General features: G+C 46.3%; 2 protein-coding genes across 4 annotated transcripts; both read right to left on the minus strand.

Moving 5' to 3' along the window:
* Positions 1-1,068: 1,068 nt before the first annotated feature.
* Positions 1,069-11,102, minus strand: ACRBP (acrosin binding protein). 2 transcript variants are annotated; one of them, XM_079141074.1, is made up of 10 exons: positions 10,525-11,102; positions 10,012-10,230; positions 9,721-9,815; positions 9,111-9,228; positions 7,958-8,429; positions 7,127-7,259; positions 4,295-4,474; positions 4,046-4,213; positions 2,727-2,810; positions 1,069-2,192 (listed from the first exon to the last, which is right to left on the minus strand). In XM_079141074.1, exons 1-10 carry the CDS (start codon positions 10,562-10,564, stop codon positions 2,100-2,102), a joined length of 1,602 nt encoding a protein of 533 aa, XP_078997200.1. In that variant the 5' UTR covers positions 10,565-11,102; the 3' UTR covers positions 1,069-2,099. The 2 variants fall into 2 exon arrangements, 1 of the variants encoding a protein (XP_078997200.1); XR_013763972.1 differs by lacking the exon at positions 1,069-2,192 and having other exon boundaries at positions 2,740-2,810; positions 2,931-4,213.
* A 141-nt stretch (positions 11,103-11,243) lies between these two features.
* ING4 (inhibitor of growth family member 4) lies at positions 11,244-18,599 on the minus strand. Of its 2 annotated transcripts, none has more exons than XM_079141115.1 (8): positions 18,479-18,599; positions 15,543-15,614; positions 13,716-13,882; positions 13,425-13,539; positions 13,146-13,254; positions 12,754-12,901; positions 12,290-12,351; positions 11,244-12,170 (listed from the first exon to the last, which is right to left on the minus strand). In XM_079141115.1, the coding sequence occupies exons 1-8, from the start codon at positions 18,513-18,515 to the stop codon at positions 12,131-12,133; spliced, it is 750 nt and encodes a 249-aa protein (XP_078997241.1). In that variant the 5' UTR covers positions 18,516-18,599; the 3' UTR covers positions 11,244-12,130. The 2 variants fall into 2 exon arrangements, with proteins under 2 accessions (XP_078997241.1, XP_078997242.1); XM_079141116.1 differs by having other exon boundaries at positions 13,146-13,251; positions 18,479-18,591.
* Between the last annotated feature and the right edge of the window lie 578 nt (positions 18,600-19,177).

The raw sequence follows: 19,177 nt of genomic DNA on the forward strand, positions 1-19,177 counted from the left end.
GTTGGCTCAGGCAGCCCCTTTGGGCTTTTTACTGTATTCGAAAGTATTTCCAGGGCTCACTCGCACCTACATCCCCACCTATGTGCCCCATTTCCACAAGAGGGGTGCTGCCCCTTGTGCCCCCTTGGTCAGTTCAACCCCACCTGTCACAGCCCCATACCTGTGCTCCCTTTGTCGCACTGTGGCTGCCCCAAGCTGGCTTCCGCTGCCTGCTCTGTGCTGGGTTGGGCTGGTACGACCTGCTCCGGGGCGGGTGGGGACACACCCACCCCAGCAGATCTCAGCACATCCCTCCCAGCTGTTTGCACTCACCCAACCCCACAGGGCCAAGGAGAGAGAGAAGAGGAAGCATTGACCTCAGAGGCCTTCACAGACTGGCCAGAGAAGAAATCCCCCCACCCCAGCAGCTAATGACACTTAATCCAGCCCCAGCTCACCCTCCCTAACTCCCCCACCCATCCTCTCCACACAATCAGACACCTTCCGGGAACTCTAATCTGGCACCACCCACCACTGGTGCCCGATGACTAACCCACTGCAGCTCACTGTTCTCACTGTTCTCACCCATACTCTCCCCTGTGTGTCTCTCCTCTTCTTAGGTCTACCAGGTGGTCCGCTCATGCCACTGTTTGTATCTTCCCCTGCTCAGGGTCTTCTGTGTGCCAGTGATCTGCAAGGCCCTCTGTCCCTCCCTCCCTCCCTTCCAGACACACCCAGCTCCTCCAGCCGTGCCAGGCTGGATGCTTCCTCTTTACTCAGGTCTACTTTCCCTAAGCTTGGAGCTCCAGAAGGGCAGAGAGCTCAGATGACAGCCCTCACTTCTGTATCCTCCTGCTGAGTTCAGCCCCTCAGTAAACATGAGCCATGGTTGATAACAAAAAAAAAAAAAAAAAAAAAAAAAAAAAAAAAATTGAGGTGTAGGCAGTACTCATTTGTGTCAAATGAGTTTGGAAAACATTAGGTTAAGTTTCTTTATTATGAGCTTTGTAGGACCTAACATTCTGCTGAATGATAGGTCATGTGGGGGTGGGGTGAAGGGTACATGATGGTGCATAATACTGGTTTTTGTTTTGTTTTTGTTGGAACTGGGAATTGAACCCAGCAGTGCTCTCCACTGATCTAAACACCATCTCTTTTCTCTCCCTCCCTCCCTCCCTCCCTCCCTTCCTCCCTTCTTTTCTTCCTTTCTTCCTTTCTGACCACTTCTTGCTAAATTGCCCAGGCTGACCTAGGACTTATGATCCTCCTGCCTCAGCCTCCCCAGTAGCTGGAATTACAGGCATGTGCCATCACACCCAGAACATTATACTATTTTTGTGCATTTCTGGTAATTTCCATAATAAGTTTTTTTTAAATGCTGTTAATGGGCTGGGGATGTAGCTCAGTGGTAGAACACTTGCTAAGCATGTGCGAGGCCCTGGGTTCGATCCCCCCAGCACTGCAAGAAAAAAAAATACTGTTGACTTCTGTGAGCCTATAGAAGAGGAAGAAACTCAACGTGTGTTTCTCCTCTCTTGATAAAGTGAAAGCTATGCCTTGCTTATCAGGAGCTGATCCCCATGGACATGATCTCAGGCTCTGACCTCTATCATGAAAAGGGACAATCCTACATTTACTTCTGAGATAACGGAACCCAGAACTTCAGAAATGAAGACACACATGTCCTCATAGTACACATAACCCCTAAGACCCCAGCCATAGCTTTCTTCAATCCAATTCCCTGACTGCTTAGGTCTTCTGCTTCTCTGACAGATGGCTGTTTCCCTGAGTACCATTCCCATTAGGTTCTCTCATCTGCAGATGGATCCATAAAATTGGGAGGTTAGAGATTGATTCCCAAGGGCAAGGTGGCAGTGCTGAGGATGGAGATCAAACCAAAAAGGCCACACAGGCTGAAAATAAACACTTTATATAAAGATATCATCCTCTAAGGCAGATGGAACTTCCATTGTGGACCTCCTCTGGGACTGCTATCCCAACCCAAGGAGAGTTGTGACTAGGGACTAGGTAACTGCACAGTATGGAGAATATGGACCCATCAGGCTGAGGGGCCAGCAATGGATACCAGCTCATCCAAGTTGGCCTAGAGTCAAGGGTGACTACTCCTGGCTCCATCGAAGCACAAGGTCCTCACTTTTGCTCAGGGACAAAACAGTGTAAGTTTCATTCTGCAGACATCTCATGCGGGATACCTACATGGGGATTGTGCATATCATCTGTGACACAGAGCCAGGCGCCAGGAATGTGCAGGTGAGGAGGTGTCAGAAGCAACGCAAGAACCAGAAGTGAGTAGTAAAAGAAAATAGGGTACTCAAAAGATTTTTTTGTAAGATGGAGGAAGCACCAATGGCCCAACCTCCTTCTTTTGGAAATCAGGAATCTGAAGCATAGAGGGGGACTTGACTTATCTTAGGCTACCTGGTAAGTAAGGAGGCCACACTGAAACTCAACATCCAATTCCTAGCCTAGGTGTGGTGTCCTTGGGGGGTCCTCCCCACATCTGCACCATCTTCCTCTTGTACCCTTATGCCTGGGAGGGACTTGCTTAATCCAGGACCAGAGGCCTGGAGGGAACACCCTGTGGAGGTCTTTGCCCTGTAGATGCAAATAGGGAACTGACTCCCCATAGCCCAACTTCTGGAAGAGGGGGGACTTAGAATACACACACCTGGTGTGGGTGACTGAAGGGCTGGTAGGAGGAGGTGGGGGCAGGTTGGGGTGCTCACCTTCCGATTCTGGTTTCTCATCAGACATTGTTGACTTTTGAAGGAACAGTAGTTTGGATACTGGACATAGTCTGTGTCACAAACCTAAACCAGGAGCAGGGGAGGGAAAATATAAGAAGCCTAACAGAACATCAGATCCCAGAGGGTACTGCAATGGCAGACCAGGGGCAGGGGTGTAGCTTTTGATAACCAGATCTTGCATACCTGGGATGGATCTCACTGTACTCTCTGAGAAATAGGCCTCTCTGTCCCTGTGCCCTTTCCCTCTCACCCTCAGTCACAGGTTGTTAAGCAGCATCCAGGAGCCTTGGAGAAACAGAAGTGGCTGCCCTACTGGCCAGCTTGCTGAGAAACTGATGAATGGGAATGGACAGCTGGGTAGTTAAGGATCAAGAATATGGGCTGGGGATGTAGGTCAGTGGTAGACTACTTACTGTGTATGAGGCCCTGTTTTCCATTCCCAGCAGCAACAACAAAAACATGAGAAAGGGGACCCAATTAGTGGTCCAAATACTAGGGATCCTTCTGGTAATAGTGATGAGGAGGATGGTAGAAGAAAATTATGTGTGACAGAGGGTCAACAACTTCCCTCTTTGGAACTTGCCTCCCATTTATAAATCCAGGGGGCAGCTGAGATGATTTCTAAGACTCCTTTCCAGATCTAGGGGTTCAGGGACAAAAGCTAGGCACTGCCCCTCAGCTGAGTACCAGCACTTTTTTTTTTTTTTTTTTTTTCTGGTGATGTGGATGAAATCCAGAGCCTTGTGCATGCCAGGCAAGTACTCCACCATTGAGTTATACTCCCAACTTCTACCAGCCCTTTCTTAAGCTGCTTCTATTTTTTCTTGTCTGGGTTTTTCCTGTCAAACCACAAGAAGAGGGGCCTGAGTCTCAGCAACAACTGACTATCCTATTGGAAAGGTAGCTTTGGGGAGAGGGGAGCCAAATTGCTGTTACTAAGCAGGGAATGCATTAGAAGTGTCAGAGAAGGAGCCTGGCAGGCTAAGTCAGGGATCACAGAGCCAGGCAGCATCCCCCATGTCACCTAATCTTTTATCATAGAGATGAGTATAACTTTGACTGGAACCTCAGACTATTTCTGACCCTTGACGTCCAGTTCTGGGCTTTCTCATCTGGCTGGGCTCCTACTGCTTTGCCAAAAACCATCTTACTCTTTTGGGGAGGTGTGCCATGGTCTGTTGGAATCAGGTAGGATGTTCTGTGAGGAACTCAAGTCCCCTTCCACACCCTAGAGCACAAACCTACAAGGAACTAGGGCAAGGGGAGGGGTGGGCTAAGTTTTGGGGAGAGGGTCTGACCTTGGTGGGGAAATCCCCATCGTGGAAGCTAAGGAACTCAGTCTGGAGCCAGCTGGAGACTCGGACATCTTCACAACCCTTTGTGGCAAGCCGGGCACACCAGAAGTCCATGCGGAGCCCACCATACAATTCCAGCCCATAAAAGCGGCCTGCTTCTGGGGACCCTACCTGTGGCACAGGAAACAGGGGAGAGGTACACACCCCTGCCCTCCTACAGGCTTCCCCACTACAGGCTGCCCGGCTAGGTACCTGGGTGCCGACAGATACGCCCTGGGCTGTGAGCAAGGGGCTGAGGAAGGGTGTCTTGTGGGAAGTGTCACACTGTTGCCGCTGCAGGTTGTTCTCTGAGTAGCACTGCTCCAGCTTCAGGGAGCAGAAGGCACAGAGGGGACAGAGAGATGTGTGTCGCCGCCCAAGACTGTCACAGACCTGAGACAGGAGTGTGAGTGAGAAGCTGAAGCTTGGACTCAATGACCTGCCCTTTCCCCCACCTTAGCCCTCCAGAGAAGCCCACGGAATGTCTTTGCTTTAAGGCTCTTTGGATAGCTTCTCTGGTTTTTTTCCTCACTCTCCTCTTCAAGGACCTTGCCTCAGCTATTTCTTCACCCTTTTCCTGGATGTGGATATGAATGGTTTATACTCTTGGGTAATTTTCATCTACATGCAGGTGACACTAAAAAAAATTTTTGTGTTACTAGGGATTGAACCCAGGGATGCTCTACCACTGAGCTACCTTCTTAGCCCTTTTTGAGAGGGTCTCACTAATTTGCTGTGGCTGGCCTCAAACTTGTGATCTTCCTGCTTCAGCCTCCTGGGTCACTGAAATTACAGGTTTGTGCCACTGTGCCTAGCTGATACTCAAATCTTTATCACCAGTTCTGATCTCTTCCCTGAACTCCAAATTTTCATTGTCAAGTGCTTTGGACAACCTCCAATTGCCCCTAATTTAGCTTTTCTGAGAAAAACCCATAACCATCTTCTATTCTCTGCTAATGATAATGCTGATATTTACAGAGAGGTGACAGTGCTGGTACTGTCTATATAGTCTCATTTGTCTTTTCAAGAACCCTATAATAATAATAACAGAAGTACTAATAATATTCCTTATTCGCTGATGAAGAAACTGAGGCTCAATGAGATTCAGTACATTGTTAAAAGCCAAACGTCTAACGAAGATAAAGTTGGGATGTGAATCTAGGTCCTTCTAACTCTAAAATCTTTGCTCTACCAAGCACCTAGGTTTGAAACTTCCAGGTTTTTGGAAGATCTTCTCAAAGTGGAGTTACCCATCTCCTAGCTGGACTCTCTGCCCTGGTTGAGCTTCCTCAGCACTACAGGGAGGATCTTGCTAAACAGTATCTTCAGTCAATTCCATCATCCTCCTTTCTCACCAGTGGGTACAGCCTATAAAGATACATGGGATTTCTTATATCACCTGCTTACTCTTCACAGAACCACATAAGGGCAGCATCATGTTCCTGACCCAAAATCTGCATTAATTTCCCCTTGCCTGCAAAATTAAATACAAATGCTAATACTGCCATTTAAGACTTTTCACATAAGGACACTGACCATCTCTCTGATGTGTTTCCTTTTGCTCTACTCCGGGTAAAATGCACTCTGCTGTACTCTTATCCAAGTCATTCAGTAAGCTTTCTCCATGACTCAACTTCCCACACCCCTCAGCCTGCCTCTACTGGGTATTAAAGTCAGGGGCACTCCTTCATTAAGCTATATCCCCAGTCTTTTTTTTTTTCTTTGAGACAGGGTCTCACCAAGTTGCCAAGATTGCCCTTGAACTTGCAATCCTCCTCGGCCTACCAAGTAGCTGGGATTACAGGTGTGTACCATTCTTGGCCCCACTGACTTTCTTACAAGTTTTTAAAAACCTCTACCTCCTTGCACCCTCCTTATGTAGGATGAACCTCCTTCCTTTCAGCCCCTTAAAAGAAACCATATGCTCATTCTGGATCTGCAGATTTCTAGTTGCCTCAGAGCCTTTACACATATGATACCCTCTTCTGGGAACCTTCCATGGGGCTCATTCTTTTGCCTGGTTAACTTCTCTTATTTTCAAGTCACAAATTAAATATGTTTCTCTAAGAAGCATTCTCTGATCCTCCCAACATGGAGGATCTGTCCCTTCACCCTATCTGTTCCCTCTGTACTTTGTACTTATTCCTATTATAGTACTGATCTCTATCCTGCCTGTTTCTTCATTTCTCTTTCCCACTAGATTGCAAGAGGACAAGCACTGGATCTACTCCACCTCAAATACCTAAAAGAGAGTTGGTGCTCAATCAGTATTTGTTAAACAAATGGATGAACACACCGTATACTGGCTCTCAATAAATATTTGCTAAATTGTATTTCTTGAAAACATAGTGGTGCCAGGTAATACCAGCTACTTCAAAGGCTGAGGCAGGAAGATGGCAAGTTCAAGGCCAGCCTTGGCAATTAGACTCAAAATTAAAAAAAAGAAACTAAAAGGTTAGGGAGTAGCTCAATGTAAAACCCCCACCCCAGGTTCAATCTTCAGTATTAAAGAAAGAAAAATGGATCAATCTAGGAGCTGAGTGCAGTGGTATGCATGTATAGTCAGATACTTAGGAGGCTGAGGTGGGAGGATCACTTGAGCCCAGGAGTTTCAGACTAGCCTGAGCAACTCATCTTGAAAGAAAGGAAAACCTAAAGTATATTTTCCTGGGAACAGACTTCATGCATTTGGAAAATACATTGAGACTGGAATCCCTTTACAGATTCCCTAGAACAGATGCTATGAACCTTCTGGAAAGGAGAGCTACATCAGCTAGGTACAGCTAGATACTAAAAATGGTGAATAGGATCAAGAGATGACTCAGCCTAACATTAGTGGGCTGGAGGATGAATTCCAGACTAGGTTTAAAGTCTTCCTCCTTGAAGGTGGTCTGACATGCTTCCAAAGAAGGGAATCCCACTTGGATAGAATCTCTGCTTCTATGCCTCATGCTTCCCTTGCTCATCCCCCTTTCCCATGGCCTGGCATAGTGCCAGGCCCAGAGGATGCTTAGTGGCATTCATTAAACACAATAGCAGGCATACCGTCTTCCCGAAACCAAGAATCTCCTCCTCTAGGTACTTCCAGGCCTTGGCTGTGGGGGTCATGATGCAGGTATTCTCCACAATTGAATAGCACATTATCAGCAAGGACTCAGTATGGGGCAGTTGCAGGAGGCTGCAAGAAGACAGTACTGACTGGTGCGATGGGCTAGAAGGCTGGAGCAGAAAGCCATATCTACTCTCTTGCCCTCCCCTAAGCAGCTGGTCTTTTATTTTTTTGTACTTCGGGTTCAATCCCCACAGGCTTGAACCCACAGGCTATCCACCACTATGCTACATCCCTAGCCCTTTTTAATTTAATTTAATTATTATTATTTTTTTGAGACAGGGTTTTGCTAAGATGCCCAGGCTGGCAATCCTCCTGTCTCAATCTCCCAAGTTGCTGGGATTACAGGCATGAGTCACATGCCTGGCACAGTTAGCCTTTGTCATACACCTTCACCATACTTATCATGGGGCCTTCAGCATGGAGCCTGAGAGGCCTAGGGTCAATTGCCTTCTTTTACAAATGAGAAACTGAGGTCCAGAGTGGAGAAATAACTTTCTCACTGTTGCAATGCTAATCAGGGACAGAGACAAGACCAAAACCAAGCCTGGTAGCTCCAGTTCAGGGCTCATTGCCCCACATCATGTAGAGAATGAGCACCTAAGACAGGGATTAAGCCAAGGATAGGTATAGCAGTTGCTAGTTGTGCCTGAAGTGCAAGTAGGTCTGAGTAGGTCTGCAGGCCAGAGCTGGGAAAGTGAGCTTCTCGTTTCCAAAGTAGGCAGCAGGGATGGCAGGGCCCTCAAGGAAGTCACAACTTCCTATACCTGCCAGGGTTTTGACTTCTCCAATAGACATCCTCATCATATATTTCATTTGTTTCATCCATTTCTTGGGCTGGTTGAATGAGCTCTTGGATGTTCTCCATCACGACAGGAGCAGGCTCTGCTTCTCGGACTCGGGGAGTGAAGGAGGAAGGGTTGGAAGACAAAGATTCAGACAGAAACTTAGCCTCTGCACTGGCCTGCAGATTAGACATTGTCTCCAGTCCCTCCTCTGTCCTCTGCCCCTCTTCTTGCTTTCCCTCCTCTTCTTGCTCCTCCTCTTGCTCTTCTTGCTCCTGCCTTTCCTCCTGCTTTTGTTTTTGCATTTGCTCTTTTTTGTGTTGCTCCTGTCTTTGCTCCTGCTTGTGATCAGGCAGTTGCTCCTGGCCTCCCAGGGACAAGGAGGATTGGAGCAGCTCCTCAACATTGTTGTTCAGTCGTTCAGGCCAGGGCTGGAAGACCTGCCGTTCTGTGGCTACAACAGGGTTTGGGAGGAACCAAAAAAGAGAAGAGAAAGAGAGAGTCAGGCTTTTGGCACCTAAGTGTCTGTTCACACATAAATTCAAGGGCAGTGAATGCAGACTAAAATCACATTTACCTACACAGTTAAGTATAAAAAAATGACTATGAATATCAAAATGAAAGAATATTTCCATGGTAAATATGGTTTTGATGGTATGTGTCACTTTCATACCTCTCTTACAAGTGCTCTTCTTCCCTACCTGCCACCTCAAATGCAACTTTTTTTCCTCTCTCCCTTAGGGAACAAAAACTATTCAGAGTAGCTAGGAACTAATGCTTTCTATTGGGAAGAGGTGCTGGGAATTGAGCACAGAGCCTCATGCATGCTAAGCATATGCTCTACCGCTGAGTTACATCCCCAGTCCTAATTCTTTCTAAAATGAAGAACTTAGCTTATAAAAGGCCCAGAGAGGGCTGGGGATATAGCTCAGTTGGTAGAGTGCTTGCCTCACACGTACTAAGGCCCTGGGTTCAATCCCCAGCACCACCAAACAAGGCCCAGAATCTAGGGAGAAAGGATTCAGGGTAGGATTTTAAATAATGGCAGAAGATATGCCTCCCTGTTCAACATTCTTTCCCTTCCCTATTACCAATAACTTACCACGTGACTCTGGAAGTTGTGGTAGGGTCTCACCTGTGATATGGGATAGAAACGGGGAGGTCATGGTGGTGGGTGCAACTTCTGCTGCAACCTCTGCCTCCTTGAGAGTGTTAGGTGAGAGAATGGATACTGGCTGGGAGCACCGGACTCTCTGCAGGGAGAGAAGGAAAATGGGAAAGCCTTTCCCAAGGGCAGACTTCTGCTTTAGCCAATTCCTCACTCCCTTTCCCAGGATTGCTTATCTCTCACAGATCCTGGGAAGGGATGAAGGAACATGATCCTTGCTGGAACCCGCTAGTCCTGAGAAAGGGTCTCTTTGGAAGAAAGTCTCTTTGTCTGGGTCACACCCCTGCCTTCACTCTTCCGCATTTGACTAGAATAAAATCACTGATCTGTTAGAAGAAATGGAAGGGCTTGTCTCTGCCTCTTCCCATCCCTCTTTCCTACTTTTCTTGAAGTAACAGGAATATTCAGACAGTATGAATGTCCAGGTGAGACTATTCATATGGAGTCTGACTGAATGACTGTCAAAATGGCAGAGAGGGAGGATCTAAGGATGATGGTGCTGGAGCCCTTCCTCAACTCCTCATTCCCACTCCCTTGGCGTTGGGGTCACCAGATCCAACCTTTCTCCTGGCCTCACCTTGGCATAGTAGACATGGTTGGAGCAGCGATATTGAGTAAACTGGCAGAAAGACTCAAACCAGGAGGCATAAGGAAGGTCAGAGCAGACAGCGCCTGAAAAGGGGCAGGAGTGGAGAAGGTGAACACGCAGAGGGAAGGCCCTCTGAAGGCGGCCCCGTGAGAGTAGAGTATATGGCTCTGGGTGAGGGGCCGGCCATACCCTCCCACTATCTCACGCGAGCACAGGACTTCTGCCCTGGGCTTGGGTGAACTCTGGTTGCTTGGGTTTCCCCACCGGTCTGGCCCTCACCGTCCGGCACCAAGCCATGGTTTTCATATTGATCCAGCTGTACCAGAGTTGGGTTTCGGCAGCCATGGGTTGCACGGAGGCGGCAGGTAGTCTCTGCCTTCCAAGTTGGGGTCAGCAGCGCAAAGAAGCGTTCATATTCGCTGGGGGAGAGGGGGCTGCCTGGAGTGGAGGCTGAAGTTGACTCCTGGGCTGGGGCAGGTGCCAGAGGCAGGAGCAGCACTGAGGAGTGGGGTAACATGATTCGATGGACGGCAACCCCAAACCCGCTCCAGACCCAGGCAAATTAGGAACCGGGATGTTCCCTTGGGTAGTCCCTGCCGTGAAGGTTGAAGGGATTGTAGGGACAGAGCAAATGTTCCCAGGGGGGATCGGGAAGGGTGTCAGAAGCAAGGGAGCAGACTCAAATCACCATGAGAAAGCATCTCAGAACCATAAAAAAAGGTCTCAGGTGGTAGAGCACAAGGGTTGAGTTGGGGGAGGACGACGTTATTCGAACAGGTGGGAACCTCTCACCCTTCAGGAGAGAGAGGAGGCCATCAGATAGTTTCCTCATGGCCCCAGAAGATCCGTCCGTGTTTCCCGGCCTCTAACCGGCCAAGCCACAGACAGAGCGGCGGTGGCACGGGCTGGCGTTCAGGAGTGCGAGGTGTGGCCTTGCGTCACAAAGGCGGGACCGCGGGGCCCAGGGGCGGGGCCGCGAACCTAAGTGGCCAGGTAGCGGGAGGGCATCGCTCATGTCAGGGCAAATCCAGAAGAGCAAAGGCCACCATTCATGTTCTATTTTCGACGAGGCCTGTTGTTCTTGATGGGTACTACCTTATTTTATTTCCACAACAATCCCAGAAGGTGGATCTAATATAAACCCTATTTTACACACTGGGAAATCAGAGTTTAGAAAAGCAATTTGTTCAGATGGTGGAAAGACCTAGATGCCAGCAAAGACAGGGTTCTGGGGCTGGCAGTGATGGAACGTGCAAAACAAAGGGCAGGTGATCTGGGTTAAGAGCTAGAGAGTATGCCTCCAGGTAAGATAATGGGTCAAACAGGAAAACAAGAGAAGGGTTCACAGGAGGGATTGCTCAGGTATACGTATGTCCGAGGCTCAAGGAAATAGATCCCAAGAGGGAGATGAGCAACACAATCCATTGAGGTATGGGAAGAAAATGTGTCTTGACTGTTTAATGTTTAAGATAAGAAATCAAACTAAGATTTAGTATAGTAGTACACATATATAACACAAATACATCATTTATTGGAAATTAAGTAAAAGATGTTTTATGGAGAAAAGATGCACAATTTACAAAGTTCTGAGGCACACCCTCCAGCCAGTGTTGCCTTCCCCAGGTTGAGAAGCTGCAGATGCTGGTGCACAGGTACTACTTCAGGTTTCTTGTCTTGTCCTACTTCTGGCAGGTCATCCTCCCACCCCTCATCCAACCCAGAGGGTGCAAAAAGAATGCTTAGCACATGTACTGAAATAGTGTTTCTACAATAAACACAGCAGGCCAACACATATAGCTTTTATTTACCTACCCAGGCTCCTTTTACATGTGAGTTATCTGTATTCCACCTTGCCCCCTCTCCCATTCAAGGCCAGGATGAATCCCCTTGGCACAGAGGAAGGGGTGCCCCTTTCAATGAGGGCCACAGCCCAAATGATCCGGGGGATCCCCACCATGAAAAAACAGGAAGCGAATGGAGAAGAAAGTTTATCACACCTAGCTCCCCACAGGGTAGGGGGAGGAAAATTAAGGGGGCCAGAGTGCCCTATGCTACTTCCCCAGTCCTCAAATACAAAGCAAGGGAAATTAAGAGGACCCTCCCTCTGAAATACAGCACCAACCTCAGCATGGAGGCGAAGAACAGTGGGCAAGCTCACTTCCCAATGAGGGGGAGGGCAGAATGAGAACACATACCGTTAGTGGTTGCAGCACCCCTCCCTACCAGGGTTTGAATGCAGCCTCAGCACCGCGAATGGGGAGAGGGAAGGAGAAGGAATGATGATGATACTGTACCATCCACTTCTCCCTGAACCCCACTGCCCCAACACAGGCATTTCTTTGCCCACTAGCCCAGGTAAGGGGATGTGGAAGAAACTGTTGGAATCCAAGGCCCTTATCTATTTCTTCTTCCGTTCTTGGGAACAGCGTGGGCAAAACCTAGAAAGCAACAAGAAAAAGAAGGGTAGGGGGAAAGTGAGTGAAGGGGAAAGTGTCCTATACCATCTAACTTTGGGACAGTCCAGCTAGGCTGCAGATCTGCAACTCTTGTCACTTACCATTTCCCCCGAGGCTTGGTTGTCAGTCCCACACAGGCAAAGTGGAACCACTCAATGGAACACTGGAAAAGGAAGACGCAGTAGTTAGAAGACTGGGCGGTGCAAAGAAAGCCCTTGCAAAGATTCTTTAGGAGTGTGCCTTTATCCCATCCCTCTGGAGACTTTCTGGAAGGCCTAAGGCCACTCATATCCATTCATTGGTTTTTTTTTTTTGTTTGTTTGTTTTTGTTTTTGAGATTGGGTCTCACTATGTTGCCCAGTCTGGCCCTGAACTCCTGGGCTCAAGTGATCCTCCTGCTTCAGCTTCCTAAGTAGTTGGGACTTCAGATGCATGCCACCAATGCCCTATTTTCAGTCACTGTCTTTTATTCTGAAGTCCCATTTTTCAACCATGGCTCTCCCATTTTAAACCCACTCCTTTCATGTCCCTCAGAACCCCACATCCTGAGGTAAAAGGTTCTCACATCAGGGTTGTCACAGCCAATCATCTCTCCATAGGAGACCTGGTGACAAAGGCAATAGGTGGGTTCGTTGGGATCCACAGGCATATCCAACACATCAGAGGGATGGACACTGCCAAAGGTCACTGAGGGCATCCCATACTCAGGACTTCTGCATGCCAAGAGGAAGAGAAATTGTCATTTTTAGGAAGGGAAGCTAAGATCTAAGGCTCTGAGGCGGTAGAAGGAAATCCTGGTGGGGTTTCTCCTCTCCATCCAGCAGATACCAAAATGATGAGAAGAGTTATTAACAGAAAACAGGAAAAGTGGCAAAGGGCAGTGCAGTGCAGGGTGGGAGTGATATGTCAGGAAAGAGGATGTTACTTGGCGAAGAGTATGTTATGTGATACACTCACGTGCGCACAAGTTTTAACTTCTTCTGGGCAGCCTTGGGTGCTTCTTCATCTGAGTTTTTCCCTTTGGAACGTGCACGGGCAGCTTTCTTCTCCTTCTGAGTCCGGCCTTCTAGGGAAGAGGGGGAAAGCCAGAAGGCAGGGAGACAGAAAGATGGGTTAAGTCCCTGTCCTCTTTCTTCCCCTTCCTTCCAATTTGATACTCCTCCCTCATCAGTGAAGAGCAGACTTCTTTTCCCTCAGAGTCCTCACCCACTCTCACAGCCCCGCCCCCCTCCTCACTCTTTTTGCCTTTGCTAGAAGAGCTGTCATAGTCACTTGACTCGATCTGTTTCTCCTTCAAATCAGCCTCAAAACGGGCCAGGTCTGTGTCCAGTCGTCGAATATGTTTGTCAACCTGGGAGAGAAGGAAGGAGAAGGGAGAAGTATAAGGCTGGTTCCAATGAAAGAATAGAGGCTAAGGCAAAATCTATGGATCTCCCAGACCCAAAATAGATTCCGACAGCTGAAGGAGGGGTCTAAGACCCCAAAGATTAGATGGGAGGTAGTGGGGAGCCATGAACAGGGCCATACCATCTCATAGGTCTGCATGGCAAGCTGCACCTTGTCGTCACCAAATTCCTTGCACTTGCCATAGGCTTCCTGGATCTGTCTGAGAAGGGCCAATTTTTCCTCGGAGCTCAGGTTGCGGGCGCTACTCATATACTCAGTGGCCAACTTGTCAATTTCAGCCTTCAGGTCTACAACAGAGACAGAGGCCTGGTCACAATGGCTCCTGGGTGGCTAGATGAAACACACTTCTTGCTCTTGTTTCTTGGACTTTTTCCATTGACCATCATGACCTTTGAACTAAAACCTACTGAATGTTCACAGGAACTGTGCCACGTACTCAAATCAACACTATTTGTTTTAAAGATGCCTTCAAGGTGCTGACAACACTGCTAGCATAGTTGGAACTTAAATTATTGCAACACATTGAGGGATTCTTTGCATACCACATTAATATGAAGTATATTTTTGTTGATGTTTGAACATGCTTCTTTGCAAAGCTTGCTGCTTCTTGATCCATGAATATTCCAAAGACAACTTGTTTCTCATTTCACAAACATCCCTCTAACTGCAGGAAACCAGGCTGGGTCATCTGTTGCTCTGGCTTCTAGGTCTCACAATTTAAATTTAGTCCCTTCTTCTTCTGTTTACTTTACTGCCCACATATTATGCTGTTCATCTGCAACTTGTTTGTATTTTCCATCACATTATTTCTGTTTGTCCATCTTAGATATTTCTCCAAACAGTTTGAAACTGGAAGGTGGTGATGTCCCCAGACACTAACTGTAGATGTATACTCCTTAATGTATGATAGGGCTCATAAAAATGTCATTGGAAAGAAGCAAAAGTCTGACTCTAACATAATATAGCTGTGTTAACACAGGTATGGGGAAGATCTGCAAACATGCTACATTTATGTTCCACTTCATTCCAGGCCTTTGAAAGAAGCTAAAAAAGGAATATAGTTCCATCATCTCCAGCTGGTCTTTTGCATGGACTGAAGAGTCAAAACTGTATAAAGTCTCATCATTTGGCAGGTAGTCCTCAGGGGTTGATGGCCCAGATTTTAGATGATGCTCACATTTTCATGAGTAAACTTACCAGAGCAATTTTAAAACACAGCTTCATGTAACCTAAAACCAGCTTATTATATCCTTGAGCATGAATACAAAGGATGGAAAGTAAAAGTCATATATCCTTCAGTGGGTACGGAGATAGCTCTGATAGACATCTTGGATCTTGAAGAGACCAACTTGATAACTGTAGTGTAACTTCCCTCAGGCTCCAGTGACTGCCTCAAAGTAGCCAAATCTCCTCAGTGTCCAAAGCTGAAGATGTTATCTAATGCTTCTATAAGCTTCAGGAATACAGTGTAGGATCCCAGGGTTAATTGCTTGCTCTCTTTTGTCTTTCACTCTCTCTTTTAAAGAACTTCTTCTCATTCAGCAAAGCTCCTGTCTACAAACATGAAATGTAATCTAAAGCCAATGTGAATTTTGTGATAGTAACATTAACAATGTATTCAAGCAAAAACAATATAGTTATCCTGTAAGTATACTGGATGTGTACAGCAGAAGTGATGCTACAGTCAATTTTGGTTTCTTGAATTCTTCTTGAATAGCTATAAAGAACATAGCATCTCTGAGTTCTTGAGGACTTGTCTCAATATTTCATTGGTTATGGAAAAGTGATATAGAAACGAGGATCAATAACCTCTTTATAGAATTCCAAGAGAGTTTTTAAAAAACCCATAGTTCTCCAAATCATACCAGATGTTGTGGTAACAGCAAGTAGAAAAATAAATGATTACACGTACTCATCATACACAAGAACTGCTTACTCTATACTTACCCTCTGTTCTTTGGTCAAGGTCCCTCATAAGCTGAAAGTTTCTCTGTAATTCAAAGGGGAGGTTTTCAATACCTAGAGAATAGAGAGAAAGAATTACTGAACTATACAGATTTTGGTAAGAGCTCTCCCACTCAGCCACACCTCCAGTCCCCAAACTTACAATTTGTGTGTATTTGTGTTCATATGGATGGGATGGAATCCAGTATTTGACACATATGAAGCATGTATTCTACCACTACGCCACAACCTCAGCCCTTTACACCTCTTTTTAAAGTACAGTTCCGTATTCCCTCTTCTGAACCTCTGGATTTGTGACAGCATTCATAGTTCCTTTCTCACAAGAGATAGTCACTTTTCTCTCCTCAAAACTACTTCTCCACCTCTGCACAACTATCCCACCATTCTCCTCTTGTGTGACTTTACAAATCAGCCTTTCCCTTTCATTTTCAATCTCTGCCTCCAACCTTCTTGCCTTCAACTTACAAATAACACTATGGAATTCTACTACTTATCACAGATATAATTCTAATCTATTCTCTAGAGAGTAGCCTAAATGTTCTTTAAAAAACGGAAACCAGGGTTGGGGATTTGGCTCAGTGCTAGAGTGCTTGGCTAGCATACATGAGGCCCTGGTTTTGATCCCCAGCACTGCAGAATAAAACAAAAATTTAAAAAGTCAGTCTTCTGCTTCTAACCTTCCAGTAACTTCCTTTATTTTTTGGTACTGAGGACTGAACCCAGGGATGCTGTACCACTGAGTTACATCTAGCTCTTTTTAATTTTTTGACATGGGGTCTCCCCAAGTTGCTGAGATTAGCCTTGAACTTGTATTTGTCCTGTCTTAGCCTCTGGAGTCACTGGGACATAGGTATGTGATACCACACCTAGCAACCTTCCAGTAACTTCCCATTGCTGGTAGGATGTTCTACACATTCTAGCCCTTGCTTAACTCACACCAGCCATGTCAGTTTCCCTTCTGTTCTCTTTGCTCTGATCATATGGCCTTTTCTGAGAGTCTCAAACTTGCCAGCAGCAAGCTATTTTCTCTCCCTGGAATGCTTGGTCTTCATCATCCCACTCCACCTCTTTGCCTACTAAATTTCTGTTAGTTTTTCAAAACTCAGTTCAAACCTAATTTTCCTACTCTGACAAATGCCCTCCATATAGGCTGCCAAGGTAGCCCATCTTTACTATTTTTAGTGCTCATCCAACTGTCATTAAATAATAGTTGTAATCAGTTATTTGGTGTCTGTCGCCTTAGCCCTCCAAGAGGATGAAAACGTGTCTTGTTTTCTTCCATTTCCCTAGTGTTTAGAAGTATAACCTGCATACAAAATGTACTCAGTGAATACTTGAATAAATGAATGAAAATATTTAAGCCTTTCTCATACAAGGAAAACCTCTTCCCAAGACTCCACTTAAAATTTTATTTTTCCATGCTGGGGATCAAGCCTAGGGCCTTGTGTGTGTTAGGCAAGTTCTCTACCACTAAGCTACATTCCCACCCCTTTTAAAAATTTTGTTTCCATTTTAATTTTGAGACAGGATCTTGCTTAAGGGCTTTCTATATTGCTGAGGCTGGACTCAAACTTGAGATCCTCCTGCCCCAATCTCCCAAGTCATTGGGATTACAGGCAAGCACCATCATGCTTGGCCATACACTACTTTAAAATGCAAACTTGTTAGCTAGCCTTAAAGGACATTGTCCAGGGGGGCACAGTGGCACACACGTATAATCCCAGTGGCTTGAGAGGCTGAGGCAGGAGGATCATGAGTTCAAAGTCAGCCTCAGCAACTTAGCGAGACCCTGTCTCAAAATAAAATATAAAATATTTTAAAAAGGCTGGGGATATGTTCAGTGGTTAAGTGCCCCTGGATTCATTCTCTGGTATTAAAAAAAAAAAAAAAAAAAGACTTTGTCCAATCTAGCCCCAGTCTCCAGTTTCGCTTTCTAATCTCTCACCTTAAAGTCATATATATCAAACACTCTGACCTAGCCACACATCTGTCACAATACCTGTGCTGATGCTTTCCCCAACCTGGAATTCCCTTTCTCTCTTGGCATAGGCAAGTAAACACTTATCCTTTAAGACCCTATCAAGATATCTCTGGAAAGTTTTACTTGTATCCCCAGGTAATCAGCCCCTCACTCCAGTGTTGCCAACTGTCCTTTAAATGTATCTCCAATATTTCACTTGTCAGCTTTTATAATTATTAACTTTCAGAATCTGTTTCCTACTAGATTGTGAGCTTCTTGAGGGCAGGGGCTATGTCTTACCTATTTTCTTATATCCCCATTGCCAATGCATTATGTTTCTCAATGAGTGTTGAATGAATGGCTCTCAACACTAAAACGTTACACAGGGTGACAGATTTTGTGAAGGGGTAGCTTACACAAATGGGGTAAAGAATTCCAGATGTTCATTTGATAGGAACTGGATTTGTACTCAGTCAAAAAGAAGCGGTCCGGTTTAATCATCTGACAGTGGTCGATTATGCACCACCCCCTCCATGAGAAGCTACTTTTGAGAAACAACCGACTACAGAAGACTTAAGCAGTCTTTGCCACTGCCCCAATGACAATGCTGACACCGATTATGAAAGACTTCGGGGGGCGGGGGCGCGTAAATCTACGCTGAAGCTTGGAGACCCTAAAATATACAGGCACCAAAAAAAATCCCTGCTATGCCTACAAGCCTTTCAAGACACAACTCTGGGCCCCATCGCGCAGCCCCTCCCCCGTCTATACCCAACAGCAAGGCCTCGACCCTACTGCCCAACCCCCTCTTTCTTCACACCCTCCAATATTTCCTCCCACAAATCCCCATTATAATTGTGACGACCTCGCCATCAGGACTTCAGGGCCATAGATTCTCTCAGCCCCGATCCCCCCACCACTCTATGACCCCTGACCCCCTCCTCCAGACTGCTCTTACTGTCCAGATAATGTTCCAAATACATCCCCGCAGCCATCTTGAAGCAAAACAAAGCAACTTCCGATCCGCCCCGGAAGTGACTAAAACGCTACAGGAGCTGCAGCTAATCTTGGGATAGAACCTTTCCGCCCTTAAAACAACTTCCGCCCTTACCCGAGCGGACTTGTCCACCTGACGTTGAAACTTCTCCTTTTGCGTGGGAAGTCACGACCGCCCACAACGAGGTTGCTGTAGCTCGCTTCCGCCCTTACTGAGATTCCGGTATGCGACCGAGACAGCATGACGTCATTGAAGGTCGCCATTTTGCATTCTCTAGCAAACTTTTTTTTTCTTTTCCCTCCAAAACGGAATGTGTGGTAATGGGAGAAAAGACGGTTCTCTTTAGGATTGTATTCTGTATATATCCCTTTTCAGCAACTGGGAAATTCAACTTCTTTTACTTTTGTAGATTACGAATCTGGTGACCAAAGAAAGCAGGTTCCAGCTAAAAGATGATTTTCTCCAAGGCAATGCGTTTAAGTTGAGGAGTTAGTAGGCCTTATGTGATTTAAATCCTTTGCATTCCTGTTCATTTACATCAACACCATCTTTTAAGATTATTGTTGTTGTTATTGTTCCAGGGCCTAGCACATACTAAGCAGGTGCTTTACCATGGAGCTACATCAGCATTTTTAAGTTGAGAAAAATTCATTATAAACT

Source organism: Sciurus vulgaris, assembly GCF_902686455.1.
Source record: "Sciurus vulgaris genome assembly, chromosome: 5".
Taxonomy (NCBI): Eukaryota; Metazoa; Chordata; class Mammalia; order Rodentia; family Sciuridae; genus Sciurus; species Sciurus vulgaris.

What these genes read in the sequence shown, in the direction of transcription:
- ACRBP (XM_079141074.1), bottom strand. Translation starts at nt 10,564, where the DNA reads ATGAGGAAACTATCTGATGGCCTCCTCTCTCTCCTGAAGG. An exon ending in AGAAGTCAAAACCCTGGCAG is followed by an intron (nt 7,260 to 7,957) that starts GTATAGGAAGTT and finishes GTCTTCTTGCAG; the next exon opens with CCTCCTGCAACTGCCCCATA. An exon ending in TGAGAAACCAGAATCGGAAG is followed by an intron (nt 2,193 to 2,726) that starts GTGAGCACCCCA and finishes ATCCCCATGTAG; the next exon opens with GTATCCCGCATGAGATGTCT.
- ING4 (XM_079141115.1), bottom strand. Translation starts at nt 18,515, where the DNA reads ATGGCTGCGGGGATGTATTTGGAACATTATCTGGACA. An exon ending in TTGGCTGTGACAACCCTGAT is followed by an intron (nt 12,352 to 12,753) that starts GTGAGAACCTTT and finishes TTCCTTTTCCAG; the next exon opens with TGTTCCATTGAGTGGTTCCA. An exon ending in ACCAAGCCTCGGGGGAAATG is followed by an intron (nt 12,171 to 12,289) that starts GTAAGTGACAAG and finishes GTTGCTTTCTAG; the next exon opens with GTTTTGCCCACGCTGTTCCC.